Source organism: Hyla sarda, chromosome 5, assembly GCF_029499605.1.
Source record: "Hyla sarda isolate aHylSar1 chromosome 5, aHylSar1.hap1, whole genome shotgun sequence".
Taxonomy (NCBI): Eukaryota; Metazoa; Chordata; class Amphibia; order Anura; family Hylidae; genus Hyla; species Hyla sarda.
Window position 1 is genome coordinate 162019219 of NC_079193.1, and position 16138 is coordinate 162035356.

At 38.8% G+C, this 16138-nt stretch overlaps 1 protein-coding gene across 9 annotated transcripts in view; it reads right to left on the reverse strand.

Annotated features, from left to right (window-relative positions):
* ULK4 (unc-51 like kinase 4) overlaps positions 1-16138 on the reverse strand; it is an 819452-nt gene that overhangs the window by 122594 nt on the left and 680720 nt on the right. For all 9 annotated transcript variants that reach the window (XM_056520600.1, XM_056520601.1, XM_056520598.1 and 6 more), the window contains one exon: positions 9033-9218. In XM_056520600.1, the coding sequence (XP_056376575.1) occupies positions 9033-9218 (186 nt within the window). The remainder of the gene's footprint in view (positions 1-9032; positions 9219-16138) is intronic.

The window sequence follows — 16138 nt, forward strand, 5'->3', positions numbered from 1 at the left end:
CTAAAAGCCTCAAAGGAAAATCTAGAATATAATGTCTCTAACTTCTTCCTTATTTATTCTGCAGGCTTGTTATCATCGCCATCATCAATTGCAGTAGAAGCAGTTTAGTGCTTTATGAAACTCCTTTTCTGCTGTGCTGAGGTTGCTTAAAGTGGCAAGTGTTAGTTTGGGCGAGCGGTTGAGAATGGTGTTGTACTCACTCACCACTGCCCATCCACTCCCTTCTGAAGCATTACCTAGAAGAGGACCAACTTACGTTTAATAAACCCTATGAGGTGTCCATAATGACTGGGTCCTAGAGACTGGAAAGTTATCTGTTCTTAGTCAACTAACACCTTTTCCTTATCTCATATCCTGGGAATGTGTGGCAGCACAAATCAAAGATTTTCTTTTAGCGCTGGACTGTACTGTACTGTACTAATTAATTTTATTTCGTCTCTGATGACTAATGCTAAGTTAATGGCTTTGTTTAGAAACATGGCACCGCCTACAGGGAAGTAAAGTCGGCACGTAGTTGTCTATTATGAAACACCACATACTTCAAAGCAGGAGCTGCTCACCTGGCCTGGCTGTTGTATTTGGGCTGAGTTAGTGTCACATTTTCCTCATAGTTCTATTAGCACAGGCTTCCATTTCCATATTGTCACATAATTCTTTTGATGAGGATATCAATTTCACCTTGCTGTCTTAGAGATAGGCAGATGCCATCCTCTCCAGGAAATTGGATATTTTATTTATGTGAGCCAGAACACTGCAAGGCTTGTAGGTTACCATTATTATCTTGCTGAACACTTGACCTCAAGAGGTTGCTGCACAAGCTCCTCTTTTTTTTTTTTTTAGTGTTTCAGGCAGAAATGTAAAAGCTGAGGACATATGGGTCTTCCAAACACATTCGTTTGTGTTGACCTTGCCGAGATTTAAAAATAAAACATATTCCAAAAAGAAATTCTACTAGTCATACTTTGTTTTCTGCGACACAAAGGAGTACTGCATGTCCAAAAATAAATGCAGTCCACGACCACTTACTCTTGTTTTGATGCCAGACATTTCTACAATGGGGTGTAGCATCATCAGATGCAAAAGCGTGCAGTGCCAGGCTGTTTTAGGGCTTTTCGCGGAAAAGCTTTCAGATGGCACCAAAGCCCCCTCAGCAAATGCAGGATATAGGGACATAGGGGGAGATTTATCAAAACCTGTGCAGAGGAAAAGTTGCCCAGTTGCCCATAGCAACCAATCAGATTGCTTCTTTCACTTTGCAGAGGCCTTGTTAAAAATGAAAGAAGCGAGCTGATTGGTTGCTATGGGCAACTGAGCAACTTTTCCTCTGCACAGGTTTTGATAAATCTCCCCCATAAAGCACATTTACTGAGACACAGAGAAACATTGGTTACTTATCTGCAGACTAACATTTCATATACATTCTACATTTACTGTTTGCAGTAAATTTGTCAAATATGGTGACATCGCTTTAACATTCTACACTATACAGTTAAAAGAAACTTTACAAATTGTTGGACCTTAGAGTACACTTACTTGGAGACAGGCTGTTAGGTCTGACATTAAAGTACACGGTAACCTAAAGTATCTTGGTAGCAGTTTCGGTAAAATAGTACAATAACAGTAAAGAAAAGAAATTACATGTAACTGTGATTTGTTACATGTAACTTGAACAAATGTATGTAAAGAGGATTAAATGCAGTTTACTAATATCTACTCTTTTGATATTCAATTCTGCTTTCTCTATATGCGAAGACACGTCCTAAGTTAGCTTAGCTTTCTGTTACGACTGAAAGATGTTCCCATCCAAAATATGGCTGCAAATGGACGTCTGACAAAGCACCCTTATTGAAAGGCCCTGGACATATGAAACTAGCAAATGGGTAGTGTTTCAGTAGAGGGCTGTCGGGCAGATTTTGTCACATGGCGTTGCATTTTATTGCTGAGAGTGGTATTCAGTCAGGAGAGAAAACTAAGCCAAAAAGGGAGAACCAGAAAGAATATGAGCATTGCCCATAGTGCCATCCTATAGGGAAAACAATAAGTCTCCCAATGAAAAGTCTCAAAACAGCATCTGAGACAAACTGTGTGACAAATATACACCACAAAACCAGGGTAAAACCAATGATAAATCCCCCCCAATGCGATTGAAGGCCAAATAAAATACAGTATCTCCATGGTTCCAATCTGTTCCCGGTGAACTATGAATACCATGTCTCTGGAACCTTGCTGTGTTGAAGTATTATATGCAAGAGAAAGATGGGAATTACCAAAGTGCTGACTACAGGAAATAATTTTGAGAAGATAATCCACTTCATAAATGCTTCAAGACTAATATTTGTACAAATACGCATTTATGAAGTGGATTATCTTCTAATCATTTTCCCCTGTGGTCAGCTCATTGGTAATTCCTGTCTTTCTCCTGCAAGCTAATAAGGAGGCGTGGCTACAAGTATAGAGGAAATGGCGCTGAACTTCACAAAGGTATATTTTAGTAAGTTGCCTGTAAGCATTTTTTCCAAACATTTGTTAAAAGTTATACATAAGATAACAACCCTTTTGTTTTTATGGGCCATCAATCACATTGAGCTTTTGGAGTAAGTGACACTTTTTCAATACCCTTCGATAACAAAAAGCACTGTGTTCATTAGCCGCTTGCATCTTTTGACTTCTGGCAAACTACCATATGATGTGCTCTCTAACTAGTGAGTTTGTCTTTTCAGCTTCAAGGTCCTTAAAGACATGAGAGAGGAGAAGAGGGCAAACTGGTGGGCAGACCATGGGATGAACATTTTGAACAGGTTAGTTAAGAGATGTCTTGGCCTATGCTGACTTCAATATTGGGAAAAACCCAGAATACATCTTTAGGTACTTCAAGTCATTAATCTATAAGAAAATCGATATAAACTAGAGACTGGAGGGAAACTACAATAAATGGTAATAGTGATAAGAGGAAAGGAAATATGGATAAGAACCTAATGGAGCTCCAACGCAGATATGAATGAGCCCTAATAAGAACGAATAATGTTGGGGAAAAATAGGATAAAATGGGGATTTGCGAGACATGGCTAAACATGAGCTATGACTGAGCGGTTAACTTGCAGGGTTATAGTCAGAAATTACAGTACTAATAATAAAGGGGAAGAGGTTTGGTTATATGTATAATCCTGCCTTGCCTCTGTACAAATCACTAATTAGGCCACATATGGAATATTGTGTACAATTATGGACATCTATATATAAGAAGGTGACAGTTACAAGTGGGGTACCCTAATGGTCATTACTGGGCCCACTTCTTTACAATATGTTTATAAATGATCTTGTCGAGGAATTACAGAGTATTTGCAAATGACACTAAACTGGGTAAGTTGATGACCACAGAGGAGGATAACATAATATTACAGAGGGGTCTGAGGAAGCTTGAGCCTTGGGGGACCGCACAGCCCTCCATGTGCATGCCAGAGGTAGCCTGACTGCCATTAGGTACCGAGATGAGATGCTGGTGCGGTTTGCCCTGGGTCCCTCCTCATGCAAGACAATGCTAGACCTCATGTGTCTGGAGTTTTTCAGCAGTTCCTGCAAGAGGAGGCATTGATGCTATGGACTGGCCCGCCCATTCCCCAGACCTGAATCTCTCTGGGACATCATGTCTCGCTCCATCCACCAATGCCACGTTGCACCACAGACTGTCCAGGAGTTGGCAGATGCTTTAGTCCAGGTCTGGGAGGACATCCCTCAGGAGACCATCCGCCACTTCATCAGGAGCATGCCCAGGCATTGTAGGGAGGTCATACGGGCACGTGGAGCCCGTACACACTACATTACATCAAAGTTGGATCCGCCTGTAGTGTGATTTTCCACTTTGATTTTGAATGTGACTATTTATCCAGACCTCCATGGGTTGATAAATTTGATTTCCATTGATCATTTTTGTGTGATTTTGTTGTCAGCACAATCAACTATGTAAAGACGAAAGTATTTCATACGATTAGTTCATTCATTCAGATCTAGGATGTGTTATCTTAGTGTTCCCTTTATTTTTATTTTTTTAGCAGTGTACATGCTTAATATTAAGACATTATATAGGACTTCTACCGAAAAGTACTTGGAGGTTTTGTTGGACAGTAAACTCAGCTTTAGTGATCAGTGCCAGTCGGCTGCTGCCACGGCTAACCAAGTCATGGGATGTATCAAGAGTGGAATAAAGGTTCTTGACAAGGATATAGTTTTGCCTCTGTACTAACATAAATCAGACCAGACATGAGGTATAGTGTCCAATATCGGGCACATTTATATAAGAAGCACATGCTGAATTGAAGAGGGTGCAGAGGCGGGCAATAATTAATGGTGTTAGTGGATATCATTACCAAGCCTGTCTTTGTTACTCATACAACCAATCACATCTTTCATTACTTAAATTACATTTGTCATCAGTATCACCTGCACTAATCTGTTGTTACAGGCTTGTGGTGCGAGGACAATGATAACAATGATACTTACTGGTCTCTGCTCTGTGCCTCTGTTTCGATGCAATCCCTGTTCTTGAAACAAGTAAAAAATACCAGTATTGCAACCCATGAGTATGAGCAGGCAATGTGGCACAAGAGTTGTCTGGCAACCACTCATCTCACCCCACCCTAATTCATGTGAACACAAACAGAGGATTTGGGGCTCTTTCACATTTATATGGCCAGGATAATATCAACATTTTAGAGTTGACCACAGAAAGAATGTCTTTATAGAGTCTATTCACATGTACAGTATCCTGCGCAGATTTGATGCACAGGATTTGATGCTGTATTCAGTCATTTAGTTTACATCGATATCTGCAGTATAAAATCCATGAAATCTGCACAGGATACTGTACGGGTAAATACACCCTTAAAGTTAAAGAAACTATTTCTTAGATTTTATTATATGCTATAGTAAATTTTCCAACATTTCCATGGTTTATAATTCTTCAAACAGAATATAAATGCTCATTTATGAGGGAAGGCTCAGACCTGCTGAACTCCCTTTATCTTTACTATGCTTTTAGTAGATTAATATAATATGATCATTTGTGATGATTTAAGTAATTAAGAGAGGAACATCATTTAGAAATTCTGCAGGTTTCTTAGATAACATGCACTAATTTCTTGTGGCCTACAGGTGGCACTGCTCAGCTTGACAGTAGATCTAATCACCTGAAGTTACAACATTGTAGGGAACTATGATGCTTTTAATTCAGGTCACTAGGCCTGTGATAAGTCCAGGATCTGCTGACATAATGCAAATGAAAAAAGTTACGCTTATATGAAACTGGCCTTGAGTGGTTAAAAAGTGTTATTACACAATTAAGCTAAATTTACCTAAGCCTGCCTATGATCTTTACCTCAACACTTCTAGACAAATAAAAAAACTCCCAAAGGCATGTGCACACAGCCATACTTTGTGTATATATGGAGCACTGCAGCTCGCTATGAGCCCAGGCAGCGCAGGGGTCCAATCCCTGAGATGATACCATGATGACATAGTAACATAGTTCATAAGGTCTAAAAAAGACCAGAGTCCAGCAAGTTCAACCTATAACCCTAATGAGTCCCTACTGAATTGATCCAGAGGAAGGTAAAAATTCCTTCCCGACTCCAAATATGGCAGTTGGTATAAATCGATGGATCAACGTTCTGTCCCTATAAATCTAGTATCCATAACCAGCGATGTTATTCTCCAAAAATGCATCCAGCCCCTTTTTGAACACTTTTACAGAGTTCACCATGACCACCTCCTCAGGCAGAGAGTTCCATAGTCTCACTGCTCTTACAGTAAAGAACCCCTGTCTGTGCTGGTGTAGAAACTTTCTGTCAGGCCCAAGGCCTGATTATGGAAACATACATGTGTTTTATAAGACATGGGTGAGGGGTAATTCAGACAGTGTATCCTTTGTTTGTTGTGTATTGCATTTTATTGGGGGGTCTGGCTGTTTGTTTGTATCTCCTTTGAAGTCATGCACTCTGGTCTCATCATATAATCAAAGAGATAAGGGGCCAGGAAGAGAGAAGACCCCCCTCCCTGGTGGGATCACAGGGGAGGGGGGAATGGAGTCTCCCTCCAAAAAGGCAGATATATAATATTTAACAATGCTAGACTCGGGTTGTTCAATGCTGTGCACAAGCTGACAAGACCATCCTAAGAACAGCTGTAACTCACTCATGGACTGCTATATCATGATGTAAGAACTTCATCTTTTGTTTTCTGAGCTTGCCTTGCCAAACTTTTTTATATATTTTTATACCTGTATGTCATTTGTTTCTCTATTTTTATATAGTCAGCACTGTGATACCTTTTATCAGATTAAATGTTTAATTAATCAGCTCTGGTCTTTCTAAATATATGAGCTCACCTTTCTGAAGGAGGCTCTGGTAAAACACGTTTATCTAAGGGTTAATTTGGTGACTTGCTGGGACTAGTATTTTTGTCCGAAACCAAAAATGTAAGCTTTGCTTGGCCGAAAACCGAAACCGAAAATACATTGCCCCGCCCTTTTTTTAAATATAGTTTTTGTTACAATTTATTACTTTTTATGACCAAAATCATACATTTTTGCGTTAAAACTTTTTTTTGCGTTTACACAGTTCACAAGGCAGAATGAGAAACAAAATAATTTAATAGTTGGGACAATTACACACGTGGCGATACCAAATATTTATTAATATTATTTTTTCATATTTTTTTATATGGAAAATGGGAAAAGGAGGGTGATTTTTACTTTTATGGAAGGGGTTAAGTCCCCTTGAGGGACTTTTAGAAGGTGTCATTAGAGTCTTCATACAGATCAATGGAGTTCCATAGAACTCTATTGATCTGTGTGCTCTGTGATCAATTGGTTGAGCCTGCTTAGCTAGGCTCAATCAAATGAAGAGCCACGGACCCCAGGGATGAAGAGGTAAGCCCTCTGGCTACCTTCACAGTGGACGCCACCCCCCCCCCCCTAAACCACGCTGCGGGGGGCAATCCACCCTACTGGAGTGTTTAAAGCACCCCTTAGACGCCACTGTCAGCTTTGACAGTGGCAATCTAAAGGGTTAATAGCGATCACTGCATGCGTTTACACAGTTCACAAGGCAGCAAATGCTAGACAATAGGCTGCAAATGACGTGATTTTATGGAGTGATGTTCCTTTACGTGATCATGACTTGAATATTACTTTTTACTAATAAAAATTAAAAAAAAGTCTGCTCTTTATAGTAAGTGAAGATTGATGTTTCCAGCATCGGATATGTAACATAAAATATCAATGATAATGATTGGGGGGGGGGGTTATCTGCTTTAAAACAACCCAAACAGTTATATTGTGACTTGTATCTGAGCGTGAATCTGTCATGTTGCCATAAAAACACAAACCACGGGCTGTAGCGCTGAACATTAACATTCTGATTACATTTGTTATAAACTTATGATGTAGTTTACTGGACACATTACAATGTAATAGCTTCTTTTAAAATCATTATAAAAATGTAATATACAGATGTCTTTTGCTAGCAGAGTTTCTGTTCTTTCCAAAACTCCACGGTGGCTTAAAATCTTTCTTATTACATTTGCCTGTCTGCTGTGAGATTTAACCTAGCTATGCGGTACACAATAACACCTATTTGCAAAACATTTTAAGATACCTACTTCCACTTGCTCCCTTATCGTAAGGACATTCCAAAAAAGATAATAAAATAATTCATTGCTATAAAAGGACTTGGAGCTTGTACGGATATAAAAGCAACAAATGTGAACAGAAAAGACAATATGGGGCTGAGGGAGCGTACAGCGGCTGGTTTGTGAGTAGATAAAAGGACAGATAAAACTAATCACAAACCATAGAGCACAGAAAGCAGGAGTAGTTTTTCAGAAAAGTGGACTAGAATGGGAATTTGCTTTAGATGGGAGAAAAATATACAGGAGCGTTAACCTCACCTTCCCCAATAGTTGGATAAAGCTAGATGATCAATGTCAAAGTAGAGGCAATTCTCGAGGGAAGCGGAGAGGACCCTAGATGCTGGTCATGTTCATTGACTGCATAAACTACTAGATTTTCTGTCCAGATTTACTGTTGTGGTTCAGTGCAGAATGGTAGTCTGTGTACCGGATTGGAGCTGCCAATCTCAATTGAGAAATAACCAAAGTAATTGTAAACCAAGTGCTTTATACTCCAAGCACAACAGACAAGGTCAAAGTTTCATCATAAGCACCAACTACTGGCATGCTTGAAGCGTTATAATTGTAAAAGAGATAAAGAGTTACTATGTGGATTAAGTAACAATGAGATGAAATTATTCACTTATACAATTGTAAAAAAAAAAAAAAATTCAAACCTAGCTGCTACTCACTGCCCCCAAAGTAATGTCCCTCTGATACAGGAAGAGTAGCTGCCCTTGTATACTGGATCACTGTGCACAGTAGCAGGGCTACCTATGCAAGGAGACCATATATGTTTCATATATCACCATGCATTTGTAATTTATATTAAAACGTTTTCTAGTTTGAGCCATTGGGTCAGGGTAGGCTATCTTGCTGTCTCAAACCAGTAAAAAAAGACATGTCCCTATTTGGATCATATCTCAGTGTTTTCTGAGAGTCCACATGTGGTTAAGATCTTTTATCTCGATCAACTAAGATAAGAATGGACCGTTCAGTAGCACTGCTTACTGTTTCCTAATACTACACTGTCTCTTTATATTACAGGAGTTCCCTATGTTTAACATTTTGGCTGAACAATAATGAAAGTTATATAAACTCCAACAAATTTAATTGAAAATACAAGTGCATTTGGAGGAAGGCTAACTATGTGATTCTGACATTTCAGGTCATCCATAATACACTAAACATATTAAAATTAGGTTATTTCCAAGGAACTGGATTTTCTATAGGGTGTATTGAAAGGGACTTATTTATTATTTAATAAAAGTATATATATTTTAGAAAGAGTTATCATGGGTGACCACATCAGCTTTCTGCGTACACAGGGTATAAAAAGATAGAGCAAAATTTATATTCCATTGACTCACCAGTCGCTTAATCACTCTCAGCAGTAGTTTTTGCTGCTTGGGTTCTCTCTTCGATACCAGAACTTGAGCAAAACTTTCCATATTGTCTAGTGTCATACTATCTTGGTTATCTCCACCATAGAGCTGAACCATAAGTGACAGGCATTGTGATGAGTTCTCATAGATTTCTGGATCTTCTGATGGCAACTAAAATAAAAAGCTCAAGTATTATTCTTTACAGGTAAAAACTCTGAATTGTTTATTAGTCTAATTATGCAGGAAAACATTACATATTTTTCTAGGACAGAAGATTTACATTAAGTAAGTGTGTTAATACTCCTAGTAAAACCCCTTAAGGACACAGCCCATTTTAGCCTTAAGAACACAGGCAATTTTATTTTTGCAAAAGACTGAAGGAGCCGGCTAGAGGAGCCCTCCTGGGCCACCTTAAAAGATCGGACCACCCGCAATTGCACCGCGGGTGGTCGGATGTGTGTCTGAACACCACCGCAATACTTTAGATGCTGTGATCTACTTGATCACGGCATCTGAAGTGGTGTCCATATTAATCCTTGAGGTTCCTATCACCGTCTCGGTGATCCCAAAACCACGCGGTGTACATGTACCGCATGTCCTCCAGGTGTTATAAAGTGGTGAAAAAAATTATGAGATTATATAAAATATGTTAGATACCACAAATCATTTAAAACTGTCTATGCATGTCTAAAAAATACTTGAAGATATTGATTTATGTCCATTTTTCCTATATGGGCACATTATTGTGTCATATGTATTTCATTTTGGCTCTTACACTATACATTATTAGACTGTAGCAGAAAAAGAAAATGTGTTTACTATATATATATATATATATATATATATATATATATATATATATATACATACATACACATATATACACACACACACACACACATATATATATACACACACCGTATATATGTTGCAGCTATTTATGTTCTAATTTTTTTTAAACTTCTACTAAAGGCACAAACTTTGTATATTGTCACAAAAAATATATATGTTTATAATAACTTTATTCAAGTAAAGTGTTATTTTCTGATTATACATGCCCTTTAAATAGATACAGTTAAATTAATTAGAACTTTTCAACCCAACAGCTTGATTTAGGTGTCAAAGAGTATGGAAGTATTTGGTATATATATATACAGAGGTACAATAAATACAGATGTATTTTATTTTACGCTACATTACTTGGTAAAGTTCCTTTGTGGAACTAAAATATAAAGCAAATAATATTTAATTTATTTTTTATCAATATAAAAACATAACATATTAATGATAAAACTGTGAATATTAAAATAAATAAAATTGGTGCATTAAAGAGTGCCTGTCATCAAACCATATTTTCTAAACTAACTCAGATTATATTCCCTAACACCCCTCCTGTCCTCAAATTTTTCTTTTGGAGCTTTAAAAAGCTCTGTATCATACACTTCCTGAGTTTGGTCTCCTGCCAGGACGGATTAACTGTTTGACTTGCGCAGGGAACAGAACAGAGACACCTAGTGGCCATTTTTTTATCACATTAAAAACATATAAAGGTTGAGAATTTTAACAGCAAGTAAACAGCAGTGGGTCTTATAATTACATACGGAACACTATATTAAAAGTTTAGTTTGGTGACAGGTACTCTTTAAATGACATTTGTGTTGACATGGCTCTCATAAGGCTATGTGAACAGAAAAGTAAAAAAGTTATGGTGATGTTGTCAAAACTATCATGTAGGGGTTAATAGTTGCTACAATCTAAAATAATAATCTTAATATAATCATCATTGGATTAAGAACAATACAAAAGATGTAAAATTCTACACATACTGCAACTCAGTGCCGGTGATGTGTCATAAAACTATTTGATTAATAAATGTATGAAAGGAACAGCCTATATTAAGCCTTATATAGACACAGGGGGGCTCCATATGTGAAATGAGGCAATATATTGTACTAGATGATATCTGCAGAATCATACCACATACACCTGAGAGAGTAAAGCAAGTAATTCTGCAGTGGTAGACTAGTGTATGACTGATGGCTGCACTTTCTAGAGCTGTCAATTTGTCATCTCTCACAAGCTATAATTCCACGTTGAAGAAACAAGAGAAAAAATCTATTTTCAGAATGACTGCATCAAGCAGCTACTCTAAGCAACATGAAATAGCTTTTCTTTTCTGCGGACGTGAAAGCTAGGCTTTCACCCCACAAATCATAGCACATAAGTAAATTGCATTGATTTACTTCCTCCACAAGGAACCTCTCTCTCAGAGGTATGCACTTAGGTAGCAACAACCTTGAAATACCAATCAGAAGATGCTAATAAAAAACAGATTTATGATGTGTTTAGGGGTAACACAGAAATTATAGAGCACTGCAGCACAAGATACGCAGGACATACAAATCTACGTAATACAGGAGACTGCCCGCAAGGTGACTGAACAGTTTTATGAAAACTTACAAAGTGCAAAAACACTTGGAAATATTTAGTTATAACATTTTTGTCCTAGGAAAAGTCACCATATCAAATACAGTGAATGAGTGACCCTACTGTTTATCCAAGGTTTCAAACACATCAGATATTAAGTCATTTGTACTGAATTTCAGTCCTCAATACAAACGCATATTGGGGTCCATGTAAGGCCACTGTTCTTTTAGGGAAGAATGTGTTTCTGGCACACCCTGGGTCCTCTAAAACTTGTGGATGGACATTTTTTGGACAGAAGGGCTTATTCAAAGTACTCTGGTCAATTAAGTATATCCTTCCACAGCATTTGTTTATCCTTTGGCAGAAATATACTTTTAGGTGGACAATACACCATGCCACAGGGGTTGTATAGTTATGAATTTGTTTCAGGAACATGACAGTAAGTTTTCCTTTCCTCCCTGGCCTTCACAGTTGCAACATCATATTCCTAGGATGCCCCAAGCAAGTCAGGACCTCTATCCAAACTGTAGCAATTGACAGAACCTATCCTGCCCACATATGCCAATAATTTTGAAGACTATGGCCGGAATGGAATCTATGCCATGATGAATTGTTGCCATTCTGAAGGCCAAAGTAGCTCCAACTTAAAGGGGTTATCCAGGAAAAAACATTTCCTGGCTCCAGAAAGTTAAACATATTTGTAAATTACTTCTATTAAAAAATCTTAATCCTTTCAGTACTTATGAGCTTCTGAAGTTGAGTTGTTCTTTTCGGTCTAAGTGCTCTCTGATGACACGTGTGTCTCAGGAACCGCCCAGTATAGTAGAAAATCCCCATAGCAAACCTCTTCTAAACTGGGCGGTTCCTGAGACACGTGTCATCAGAGAGCACTTAGACAGAAAAGAACAACCTTAACTTCAGAAGCTCATAAGGACTGAAAGGATTAAGATTTTTTAATTGAAGTAATTTACAAATCTGCAACAGGAAAAGGAGAGGGAGAGCACTCATAGGAGCAATATCACCTTGACATATATATGAAGCGGTCCTCAGCGACCTCTGACAGTCTGTCCTGCGGGTGCACGTACAATAGTGTGAAGTATACGATATAAATAACAAAGAGAAGCATACATGCACTCATTGCGAAGTAAGGACAGTCAAGCCTGGTGGCTGTAACGGGATGCCGGGTCTCGGCGCGTGCGCTGGTGTGTGGCGCTCAGAGGCTACGCCGGCTGTTTCGCAAACTAGTACGTGCTTCTTCCGGCCTGAGGCCGGAAGCAGCACACACTAGTTTGCGAAACAGCCGGCGTAGCCTATGAGCGCCACACACCAGTGCTGTCGCCGAGACCCGGCATCCCGTTATAGCCACCAGACTTCCAGGCTTGACTGTCCTTACTTCGCAATGAGTGCATGTATGCTTCTCTTTGTTATTTCATTTACAAATCTGTTCAACTTTCTGGAGCCAGTTGATATATAAAAAAACATTTTTTTTCCCTGGATAACCCCTTTAAAACTAGATGGTGTCTCTAATAAAGTAGCCATTCAGTGTAGTATTGTTAAAATCCAACCATCAGGTTGGTAAAGGCAATGAGAGATGTTAATTTAATATGTGAACATTCATAATGTATGTGTTCTCATAATTAATCCCATAGAAAGTTCAATTTCCAGATGCAGCAACTTCCAGAAATGTCTAATAGTACACTAGCAGAGGATGTGTGAACACATCTTTCATGTTTCAGGACCATTTTTCATCTCTCCTCACTATCAAGATGGATTGATTGAGGTTAATAGTAGGTGTAGGCATTACATCATTTGCCATTCTCACTCAGTGCTAACATTTCCACAGTTTAATGAATAGAAAATGAATATATTTTAGGGTATAATGAGCTCATCTGCATTTCAATAATACTAACTGCAGATACAATAAAGGCCACCATTTTTCATGAGTTAAGGCAATGAAAGAAATTACCACAATTTCTTCATTGCATAATGTATTGTGAATGTTGTCAGATATTTCAATTTAACCAAGGACTTTGCATTTGCTCTTGCTTTTCTGGCTTATGAGACGTTATAGGGCATACACATAGTGAATAATCTAAATAAAAAGTTCTGATCAGGTTGTTTCCGATTAATAAAACAGATTCTTGTCTGCTGCAACATTCAGGAATAGGCTCAGGTGGCACTGTTGACCTCTTGTTCTTCAAGAGTTGATGTAAGAAAGTGAGGCAATTTTGGTTTATTTTCATAGCAGTTGGTGGTCTGTTGCTCAACTTTATCCATTGTTTGTGAAAGAAAGTACGTCATGAAAAAACTCAGCCTATTTCTTTTTTAATAGTCCAGATGACACTACAAATTAAATTTAGCTGGTATTAAATAAAAATAAGATTATTTTTAACCCCTTAAAGACTACCAGTACACATTTTTATGTTGACCATCGCATGCCTAATACAACAGAGGCATGTTTTTTAAAGCACTGTAGAATAAGCCCAACACTGGAGCCAAGGATCTGGTTGGGTTTGGAGGCCACGACCATCATATTCAAGAGTGGCCATAAGATAAACAAAAAGGGACACCCTCCTTCAATTAGGTTGCCATATTTTTGGTGACACAATCAGGGATGAGAGACCCCTTTGCATCCATCCTAAGTACCTGGAAAGGTCCCTGGGACTGTCTGTTCAACTATCCTACTGTTAGGACACACTAAAGCTGCCCAAACACTTTAAAATTAATGAAAATAGACAATTTCAACCAAAATGATAATTAGTTTGGTGAAATTTAACAATTAATAGTTTTTAGCCGACTAATGACAGACTGTTAACCCCTGAAAAAAATGTCAGCCATGTTAAAAATTTTCAGGTGAGGTGAAATAATGTTTTCAGAATAAATACAATCCAAGAAAAAACAAGGGCACTCAACATCCAGATGCTTGCTTCAGCATTTCTTTATTAGGTCTTAATGACACTAAAAGCGCAACGGACTAGAGCTGGACATACAACAAACAGGGGTAACATCGGAAGTCCGGCTTTAGTCTGTGGCACTGTTAGCCTGATGAAGACCTAATAAAGAAATACCCAAGCAAGCATCTGGATGAGGAGTGCCCTTGTTTTTATGTATTGCTGATGGACTCTGTTTGGAGTGAGCACAACTAATTCATATAGCTACAGGAGTAGCTACCTCAAAGGGACCAGTATCTACCATTAGAGTGGTCATGGGACTTGGTCGCAGTGCCGAGTCTTCTTTCTTGCTTTTAATGTTAATGTTTTCAGAATATTCTCATAATGTTTGTATTCTATAATGTCAGTTTGAACAGCTCAATCGGTTGATATGTACTGAAATGTGTATGGCCACATTTGTGAATGATCATGTGTCAGACAATTTCTTGTTCAACCATTAACCTACTTTTATCTAATGTGTAAGGCTACATCCCTAGACACCTTATCCCCTATCCAAAAGATAGGGCATAAGATGTCTGATCGCCAGGGTCCCACTGCTGGGAACCCCTGCAATCTCCCATGCAGCACCCCTGTCATCTCGTGCACGGAGCGAGCTTTGCCCCGTGCCTAATGACTGGCGATGCAGGGGCAGGAGGATAGCGATGTGACTGCCCCACCCCCTTGTGACTTCACGCCCTGCACCCTCAATGCAAGTCTATGGTAGAGGGCGTGGCGGTCGTCATCAGGCACGAAGCGAAGCTCCGTGCACCAGATGACATGGGTGCTGAAGGAGAGATTGGGGGGGGGGTTCCCGCACCCCCTCCCATAGACTTGCATTGAGGGGGCGGGGCCATTATATTAGGTAGGGGATAGGGGATAAGATGTCTAGGGGCGGAGTACCCCTTTATGTGTTGCCCTAGGTAGAATGCTAATGCAATTTTAGAATTCCGAATAGAGTCCTGCTTCAGGATTGTGAGCCCACAGGGCCAAATTAAAAACTTTCACGCACAGATGGTAAAGTAGTTGCGGGCGGGAGTGGGCAGTCACAGAACACACAGTGAGTCACGAAAAATCCTGTGCAGTCCTGCAAATCTCTGAAATGCAGCAGGGGGCTGATGAAATGGCCCAAGGGGAGATGAAATATAAGGGGGTGATGAAATGGCACAAGGGGGTGATAAAATAGCATGGGGGGGTAACATCTTTAAAAGCTGTGACAAAACATTTGTGGGAATGGGAGGGATTTGACAAACATGTTGCGAGAGCGGGCTGGAGTGGAACCTTTGCGGAAGAAGGCAGTAATTGTCAGAAATCCAGTGGAAGCAGGATTAAGTAAACAGTCATGCGCAGAGCTCTAATTCAGAACACAGCTTATTTTAGCCTTCAGGCCAAAACTTTTTTTTTTTTAAATGCTGCAATCCAAGAGCCATATAACTATTTTTGTTTTGTTTTGTTTTGTTTGGCTGAGGTTAAGAAAAAAAAAAGGCAATTTTGACGGTGTTTTTAATGTCATTTATCATACTGTATACATAATATTTTGTGGGGCATTATGCTTATGCCAATATAAGGTATGTATAATGTTTTTCTAGATTTTACTACTTTGTAAAAACATTTATATTTAATTAAGAGTTTTTGCATTGTCCTATTGAGAGAATTTTTTTTGTGGGCCAGGTTATATTTTCTAATGGTTTATATCAGTTGTGATGACTCGCTCTTGCAGATAGGTGCGGTTGCAGT